Source organism: Strix uralensis, chromosome 31, assembly GCF_047716275.1.
Source record: "Strix uralensis isolate ZFMK-TIS-50842 chromosome 31, bStrUra1, whole genome shotgun sequence".
In the NCBI taxonomy this organism is placed as follows: domain Eukaryota; kingdom Metazoa; phylum Chordata; class Aves; order Strigiformes; family Strigidae; genus Strix; species Strix uralensis.
Genome location: NC_134002.1, coordinates 2260516 through 2270060, shown reverse-complemented (window position 1 = coordinate 2270060; position 9545 = coordinate 2260516). Strand labels below are relative to the sequence as shown.

At 52.8% G+C, this 9545-nt stretch overlaps 1 protein-coding gene across 1 annotated transcript; it reads left to right on the top strand.

Annotated features, from left to right (window-relative positions):
* The first annotated feature begins 8676 nt into the window (after positions 1–8676).
* LOC141936020 (olfactory receptor 14J1-like) lies at positions 8677–9306 on the top strand. Its single transcript, XM_074852754.1, has one exon. The coding sequence runs from the start codon at positions 8677–8679 to the stop codon at positions 9304–9306; it is 630 nt and encodes a 209-aa protein (XP_074708855.1).
* The last annotated feature ends 239 nt before the right edge of the window (positions 9307–9545 follow it).

The window sequence follows — 9545 nt, the reverse complement described above, 5'->3', positions numbered from 1 at the left end:
CTGCTGCCACTGGACATGGGGGACTATCAGAGGAGGAAATAACAGTGACAATTCATTAAAAACTTTTCTGAGGGAAATCAATGTCATTTCACAACACCCCTCTCCCTACTGCACCCACGCTCCCATTTTTCCTTTTCTAGGAAAATTTTCTTCAGTTCTGTTCCTGGAACTCCAGTTGGTGCTGGATTAAAGCACCATGAAGAGCAGGGCCTCTGCCTGCAGGCTGCCCACGAGTCAGCCCTGCTCTGCAGCAGTGGGTTTGTGTAAATGCTGGGATCAGGAGCCAGAGCTGGTGTTAGACTTTGTTATATGTGAGTGTTTGTAATGCAAAAGGGCCTGTCAGCATCTGCACACCCAGTGCTAAGGAACGAGGATGGCAGAAAGCTGTTAGAGAGCTTTGGGCTTTTTGAAGCTCCCCCCATCCCTCAGGATTTCTGCTGTAGCCAGGGAGAACAGAGCAAGTCCTGCGAGGGAAGAGGATGGGCTGCAGGTTAATGGAGGGTAAGGGGAGCTGTTCTGTCCCTCCGACTTCTTCTGAGCTAAACTGCTCAAGCATGAGAACTCCTTTTCCATTTCTCCCACCAAATACCACAAAAACATCAAAATGAAATCACAGAATTCAGAAAGCTCCTTATATTTTGATTAATCCCTGCCTTGACATTCCCCATATAATGTGTTCTCAGAAATGTCTTAGGAGTGATCTGGAGCTGTGAGCAGCCCTGACCCACGCAGCACCCTCTCCACAGCAGAAGGACCCTGCCCTGCCGGGGGTCTCTCCTTCCCCACACAGCTTCTCCCCACAGCGCCGTGGGCAGCTCCCTGGGCAGGCTGAGTGCTGACCCTGGCAGGCGGCAGAGTCCCTGCCCCAGCACACAGCCCCTGGGCTGCAGGGACCCTGCTCTCAAGGACAGCCCTGGGCACCCCTGGCTGCACCCGCGCCTGCACACCCCTGCAACTGTCCCCGGGAGAAGGCAGCCGCCATGGCCTGTCCCTCTGACAGTGCAGCAGGGAAGCCCTGCTCTGGAGCACGGCCTCCTCCTCCAGACACCAGGGACATTCTTGGGGCTCTGCCGGCTTCACCACATCCCTCCACCACCTGCAGCTGCATTGCCCTGCACCCAGAGACTTACTGTGTCAAGGGCTGCGAAGATTTCTCCTCCAGTGAGCTCTCAGCATCCTGCCACTGCCGTCTGCCTTTCCCCTCTCTGTGCCCGGCTCCTCTGCCTTCGGTGCCTGCAGGCAGTGCCCTCAGCCCTGCTGCGCTTTGCAGAGGAGCTGCTCCTGGGCAGAGCTGTCTCTCTGCAGCGCTGACCACTTGCCCTCAGCTCCCTCCGTCCCAGGAGCCCGGCCCAGCTCCGCAGCAGAGGACCAGCCCAAGGCATTTTAATGACCCCTTGGGTGGGTTTGGTGATGAGTCTCTGAACATCAGACACTGAGATGCTGCTGAAGAAACCTCTGAAGAAGTCAAAGTTAGATTCAAACTGTAAAGTTTCTTGTGGCTTTAATGGGTCCCACTGAGGGACACTGTTGACAAAGCCTCCCCAGGCTCCACTTAGAGCAGAAATGTGGAGGTAGTGATGGCAGGTAGGGAAAAGCAAAGGAAAGGTGGCTCTGATGCTGAGGAAACCTGCATGTGTTTGATGAAGCCAAAGGGCCAAGCCCTGACCCCATTAACCAAAGGGCCAAGCTGTGACCCCCAGCTCCTGGGAAGGGAGATCCTGTCCCTCACCCATTGCTCAGGGCTCTTCCTGGGGCAGTGGTTGATGGAGATATACACCTGCCAGGCTGCTGAGTAGGGACAAGGGGGCAATGAGGCCCCAGTGCTGCAGGGGACTGTGCCTCCTCATAGGCATCAGTGGCAGAAACACCAGCCGTTGCCAAAGTCAGGAGGAGGTTGACTCTGTTTGGAATTTTCAGCTTTTCCACAACCCTCTGTCATCTCCACCGCTGGCTGTCCTACTGTGTTGCATCACCTGTGCCCCTGCAGTCTGTAGTCATCCACCCATTTTTCTTACCTTGCTCTCACCTGAGCATCTTCCTTCCTTTACTGATATCTCACCGTTCTTCCTGGCTCTTTCTTGAAGTGTTGGGTTTTGGTTTTTGATATCTTCCAAAAGCTTTGCACTGATCCAGACTCCTTCTGGGTGGTGTGTTAAACCGCAACACTGGCCTTGGAATGAATACTTTTTCTTCATAGTGGAAAACAGCGGGAGAAGGAAATAATGCCAGAAAGTGCAGCTGGGGAAGAGGAGACTGTACACACAGATAAAAACTCCACCATCTCTGAAACCTCTCTTCAAGCACTCTCAGGCTACTCTTATTCTGTCCGGAGTCTCCACACCAGTGAGCCCAGGCTGTTCAGCCTCTCCATACTGGTCATGTTCTTGAGGGCTCTTAATGCCATCTTGGGAGATGTCTGGGCACGCTCCAAGGTTTTTGCAGATGAAAACATAGTGGTCATAGGCCCGGAAAGACAAAGTGAGACTTTTTACCAACACCTGTAATGGCAGGACAAGGGGCAACAGTTTTAAACTGAAAGAGGGTAGATTTAGATTTGTTATAAGGAAGAAATGTTGTATGATGAGGGTGCTGAGACACTGGAATAGGTTGCCTAGAGACATTTCAGGGAGGGAGCATCCACAACTTTACTTGTCAACATGTTCTAATGTCCAAACACCCTCACAATAAATAATTTCTTCCTTCTATCTAATCTAATCTCCCCTCTTTCCATTTAAAGCCATTATCCCTCACCGTATCCCTACAGTCCCTGATAAAGAGTCCCTCCTCTGTGATCCTTTAGGCCCCTTTGAAGTACTGGAAGGCCACTATAAGGCCTCTCTGGGTCCTTCTCTTCTCCAGGATGAACAACCCTAACTCTCTCAGCCTGTCCTCATAGAGGAGGTGTTCCAGTCCCCCCATCACTGTCGTGGCCTCCTCAGGACCTGCTTGGGCAGGTCTATGTCCTTCTTACGCTGGGAGCCCCAGAATTGGACAGAGCACTGCAGGTGGTGTCTCACAATAGTGGAGCAGAGGGACAGAATCCCCTCCCTCAACCTGCTGGCCACACTCTCTTGATGCAGCCCAGGCCACGGTTGGCTTTCTGGGCTGCAAGTGCATGTTGCTGGCTTATAGTCGGCTTTCCATCAACCAACAAGGGAGAGCTGAGGGGCACCACATTGCAGCCTGGCAGCACCTATGAGGTCAGTGACCTTATAATCATCTTCAGTCCAGCCAGCTCCCTTCAGCCTGCCTCTCCTCTTCCTCTCTGTCCCTGTCTTGTGTCTGCTGGGATGAGCAGTTTTGTAATGAATGTCTTGTCACCAAATTGCTGGGGCCAACTGCTGGCCAACCAGGATCCTGTAACAGGAGTGGCCTCACAATCAACATCACACTTTGTGGTGCCTTCGCCTGTCTGTCTCCATTCACTCCCTTGACTCCTCATCGCTGCTGCACCCCACGGTCAACAGACAAACCCAGGCCCTTCACTGCCCTTTCCCTCTCCCCTGCCCCACGGGTTGCCAGAGCCAGGGTGGGACGTGTCGCGTTCAGGCTTTGCAGTGCTCATGCAGAATTATTGCCACAAAGTCGGTGCTGAGATCAGACTCAGTGCTGTGGAGCAGACCCCAGCAAGAAATAACAGCGTTCAACAGGAGATCTGTAGCGGTGGCAACCATGCTGGTTTTGTAAGGGGACTTCTGTCCATTCACTAAAAGGATCTGCTACTACCAAGATGCACTTGGTGTTTCAAGCTGTCACTGGCAGAGCTCCCACCAAATCAGTCTTCCAGTGTGGCCGTGGGCCTCCACTCTGTTGGTGCTGGGCTGGGGCTTTTACTCCAGTGTAATCTGCACTGGTCACGGCACAAGACAGACAGCTCCTACCCCAGAGATCTACATCCTTCTTCGTGTTAGGCCAGCACTCACTGTCCTTCACTCTGCTCAGAGTGTTTGCCTCAGCTCATGGAGGAGCTTGATGAGATTCTCCTTGAATATTCTGAGGCACAATCCAATGCTTATTGCCTTCTGCATCTACAGCATAATAAATATTCCTTTCCCTTACTGTGTGCATTGACCTGCTTGGGCTTTTCACCTGACTCCCTTGAATTTCCCTGGTTGGAAGGTGACCTTTACCCAAATTGGGTCAAGATGACGGGCTCTGTCACAGCCACTTGACTTTAATTTTTCTGCAGTTATTCAGCCTGAGGTTACCCCAGATGAGACAAGAGTGTTCATGGATGCTCCTGTGCCTGCTAATAACAAGGCCAAGTTTCTCGTGTTCCCAATGGCTTCTTCAGCTGTGGGTCATCCCCAAGAATCTGCTGGCAAGGGTACCAGGATCCATGGTGCCAGCCCACAGGAATCTGGGCCTTCCCAGTAGAACCTATGGATCTTGACCAAGACTTACTCTTGACTTCCCAGACTGCAGGGAATGCATTGCATTTATTGTCACTTGTACTAGAAACTGAGCTGCTCTTCCTGCTTTCTCGAGGTAATTTTCTAAAACCTTTAGTTCCGTTTCTAAATCTTTTACTTGTTTGGCCTCTAACTCCAGCTTTCTATTTTGTATGCAGAACATATGTTTGTGGACCCTACCATCTTCCTCTTTTTTGATTACATCGGGTGTCTTAATTTGGGAAATTCTTCAGCATCCTGTCCCATGGTCTTCTTCCCAGGAGGTTCCTCATCAGGCCAGAGCCTGCTCTACTGAAGTCCTGCTCTTTGCCTTCTTCCCTTCTCTCAGGAGCCTCAACTCAACTTTCCCACCCTTGACTGTTACATCCCTGACCAGCTCATCCTTGTTTCTAAGTATGATTGCCTGCAGGACAGCTCCCCAAACTGGCTCCTCAGTCACCCTTGTCTGGAGGATGTTGTCGAGGAAATCCAAACACCTCCTGAATGGCATTCACTTTGCTATGTTGCCCCTTCAGGAAATACTGGGATAGTTTAGTTCTGCCATAAGATCCAGAGCTAATTCCATTTAAATGCAGAAGGCTTCATCTACTTCCTCTTCCTCATCACGGGGGTCCATAGCAGACATCTACCCACCACAGTGTTGCCCATGACCTTTCAGCTCTCAACTGACTCATCATCCATCCCCAGGCAGAGCTCCACACATTCCTGCTGCTGTCTTCCACAAAGGGCAACTTCCCCTCTGGGTCCAGCCCCATGGCCTTATCAGTACCAGACCACCAGAACCCCACAGTTTCTCCAGGAGAGGGGATTTGTAGTGCCCTGCAACTTCTTATGCTGTTCTCTTGTGAGAGACACCCCAGTCAAGATAAGCCAACTGCACACAAACAGGAAAAAATGATGAAATGGAGTTTTACTCAAGGGACACACTGAGAATATCTGGGATTAAGCAAATGGAAGCCACATGAAGTTTTACAGAGAGAAGTGGCCGGGCCTGCATGGGTGGGGGTGAATAGCCTCATACATCAGGACAGGTGAGACCTGCCTGGCTGAGCAGCGACTCTGACGAGAAGGGCCTGGGCACTACGAGGGATGCCCTACGAGCCAGTGGAGGATGGACACGATGAACAAGGGCAGCTGCCTACGGGGCTGCATTTGGAGGAGCATGGCCCACCCTGACAACCTGAGTTACCATCCCCCTCCATGCAGCATTGGTGTGGCCACACGCACATGGGTGTGTCCCAGGATGTGGCTCCCCATTCTGGAGAAGTAGGGAGGACCTGGAGAGTGTTGAGTGAAGCTCTGCCAAGGTGGGGTTCAGGACCTAATGCCCATGAGCTGTGTGAGGTGGCTGAGGGACCTGGAGTTCTTTGGCCCAGTGGTGTGGAGGCTCCAGGCACTATAGGAGTAGCCTGAGAGTCACTGAGGGGTGATTTCAGGGAGGATGGAGCTTTTCTTTGTAGCGAGATACATCATGAGAAAGAACTAATGCCACCAAGTGCAGCTGGGGAGGCCCAGACTGGACACAGAGAAATGTCACTCGAAGGGCAGTGCTGTGGTGTAACAAGTCACCCAGAGGGAGACTGGAGCAGCCCCAGGCTTTGTGTTTCAAGAGCAGCCAGGGAGGATGGAGAGATCTCAGTAAAGGAAGGGAGATGCTGAGGTGAGAGCAAGGTGTGGTAGTCGGGTGGACATCTCCAGCCTGCAGAGAAAGAGGTGCAGGTGTGGGACACGGTGGGACAGCCTGTGGTGGAGACGATAGAGGGATGAGGAAAGTCTGAAAATCCCCCAGCAGAGATGAGCTCTTTCTGCCCTTGGCTCTGGCTGTTGTCTCTGCCACTGATGCCCATGAGGAAGCACCTTCCCCTTCCAGCACTGGGTCTCAGGGCCTCCCCTGCCCCACCCGAGAGCCTGGGAGGTGTTGGACCATAGTCCTGCCCTTGGCATTGCCCATTCCCACATCACACTGCCCCAGGAAGAGCCCTGAGCTCTGTGTGAGGGACATGTTGCCCTGTGAAGGGAGATCCAAGGGCTGGGTATCAGACCTCGGCATTAGGCTTAATGTAACACATCCAGGTTTACTCAGAATTTGTTCCACCTTGACATGGCCTTTGTTTACCTGTCATCTCTGCCTTGAGTTTTCTGCTTTAACAAGCCCCTGGGGAGGCTTTGTCAGTAATGGTCCTCAGTGGTACCCATTAACACTCTACGATCTTTTGTTTTGCATCTGACATGGATGTCTTCAGAGGGATCTTCAAATTCCTATCACTGCCTGAGTTTCATGGACTCAGCACCAAACCCACCTGCGTGTCATTAAAATGCCTTGGGCTGGTCCTCTGCTGCAGAGCTGGGCCGGGCTCCTGGGACAGAGGGAGCTCAGGGCAAGTGGTCAGCGCTGCAGAGAGACAGCTCTGCCCAGGAGCAGCTCCTCTGCAAAGCGCAGCAGGGCTGAGGGCACTGCCTGCAGGCACCGAAGGCAGAGGAGCCGGGCACAGAGAAGGGAAAGGCAGACGGCAGTGGCAGGATGCTGAGAGCTCACTGGAGGAGAAATCTTCGCAGCCCTTGACACAGTAAGTCTGTGGGTGCAGGGCAATGCAGCTGCAGGTGGTGGAGGGATGTGGTGAAGCCGGCAGAGCCCCAGGAATGTCCCTGGTGTCTGGAGGAGGAGGAGGCCGTGCTCCAGAGCAGGGCTTCCCTGCTGCACTGTCAGAGGGACAGGCCATGGCGGCTGCCTTCTCCCGGGGACGGCTGCAGGGGTGTGCAGGCGCGGGTGCAGCCAGGGGTGCCCAGGGCTGTCCTTGAGAGCAGGGTCCCTGCAGCCCAGGGGCTGTGTGCTGGGGCAGGGACTCTGCCGCCTGCCAGGGTCAGCACTCAGCCTGCCCGGGGAGCTGCCCACGGCGCTGTGGGGAGAAGCTGTGTGGGGAAGGAGAGACCCCTGGCAGAACAGGGTCCTTCTGCTGTGGAGGGGTCTTGTGAAGCTGTTGCCAGGACACTGGCACAGGCAGCTTTTCAAGAGGAATCAAAGGCAGGGGATTTCTGGAAGATTAAGACCTTTCTAGGGTCTGTGATTTCAGCTTTCTTTTCAGTGAAATGGAAAGATGCTGCCAAAAGTGAATAAATCAGTGACTCCTGATCTGTTACACGGGGGGATCAGCGGATCTGCTAGAAGCCACATAAAGTGCCTTCACCCACCCCTCTACCTACAGACAGCACCAGCACCACCTTTGCTTGCAGTATCAGTGCTTATCTGACCTAGTCCTTAGGACCTGCTGACAGGGAGATGCCCCTGGGCAGGGCCCTGCTGCCAGGAGGGGTCTCCAGGGCAGAGCTGAGCACACAGCGGGTGGGATGGGGGTTGTGAGCACTGGCAGGGAGGAGACTTAGAAACAAATAGCTCCTGCAGGGGTATCTCCAGGCAGCAAAGAGCCAGGCCACCCCTCCTCATCATTCTCTTCTCACTGCATGAGAAAGGAGAGAAGAGTTTGGAGAAATGGACTTTGAAACTGGAGACTTCTAAGCTCACAAAAGCCCAGTTTCTTCTTCAGATGCGGTGCTAGTGAGATTATCCTCCAGCAGAGATAAGTGTAATAAGCACAGGGCTCCTGTGTGATGACCAGCAGGTCACTTGTGGACAGAGCAGCTCTCCTGACTCTGCACGAGGGTACAGGGAGCGCTTTTGTTGATCAGGGCTCCCCCGGGTTCCATCTCAAAGCAATGCGAGAGATGTTGTCTTCTGCTTCTTCAAAGAAAGTGCCCTCACTCAGCAGCACGAACCTGAGCTCATAAAAAGGAGTTAAATGAAGCTCCCCCAAAGAAAAAGAAGTCATTTTCAGGGGATGTTTAGGATTGACTCAAAGAAATCTGCCCTAACTTGTCAATGTTTTCTCTTTTTTCAACACTCCCCCATGCCCAGGGAGAACAAATGTCCAACAGCAGCTCCATCAATGAGTTCCTCCTCCTGGCATTCGCAGACACACGGGAGCTGCAGCTCTTGCACTTTGGGCTCTTCCTGGGCATCTACCTGGCTGCCCTCCTGGGCAACGGCTTCATCATCACCGCCATCGCCTGTGACCACCACCTGCACACCCCCATGTACTTCTTCCTCCTCAACCTCTCCCTCCTCGACCTGGGCTCCATCTCCACCACTCTCCCCAAAGCCATGGACAATTCCCTCTGGGACAACAGGGCCATCTCCTACTTGGGATGTGCCACAGAGCTCTTTTTTTTCTTTTTCTGTGCTACAGCAGAGTATTCTCTCCTCACCATCATGTCCTACGACCGCTACGTTGCCATCTGCAAACCCCTGCACTACGGGACCCTCCTGGGCAGCAGAGCTTGTGTCCACATGGCAGCAGCTGCCTGGGGCACTGGATTCCTCAATTCTCTCCTGCACACGGCCAACACATTTTCACTACCACTCTGCCAAGGCAATGTCCTGGACCAGTTCTTCTGTGAAATCCCCCAGATCCTCAAGCTCTCCTGCTCACACTCCTACCTCAGGGAAGTTGGGCTGCTTCTTTTTAGTGCCTGTTTAACATTTGGATGTTTTGTTTTCATTGTGGTGTCCTATGTGCAGATCTTGAGGGCCGTGCTGAGGATCCCCTCTGAGCAGGGACGGCACAAAGCCTTTTCCACGTGCCTCCCTCACCTGGCCGTGGTCTCCCTCTTTATCACCACTGACATGTTTGCTTACCTGAAGCCCCCCTCCGTCTCATCCCCATCCCTGGACCTGGTGGTTGCAGTTCTGTATTCAGTGGTACCTCCAACACTGAACCCCCTCATCTACAGCATGAGGAACCAGGAGATCAAGGATGCCCTGAGGAAACTGATTGGACGTTTTACGGCAGCCATAGACTCTCATTTCTCTACAAATTACTCCCACTGTATGACAACCTAAGCATGTCTTTCCTTCTTGATATAGTTATTTTTTTATTTTTTTCCTTTTGTGATTATGTGTTCTACAAAGAAATTCCATTAGTCTTTCCCTCCCACATCAGTATTCTCCTGTCTTGTCAGACCCATGGTCATTGTGTAAAGGAGGAGCCAGGCACTCTGTGTCCTTAAGCAAAATAAATGCACCCACAAACTGTTCTTCTGGCATCCATCCTTACTAGGGCAGGAATAAACGGGAATGAA

Bases quoted from the DNA above. Each gene is read 5' to 3' on its own strand.
- LOC141936020 (XM_074852754.1), top strand. From the start codon at position 8,677: ATGTCCTACGACCGCTACGTTGCCATCTGCAAACCCCTGCACTACGGG.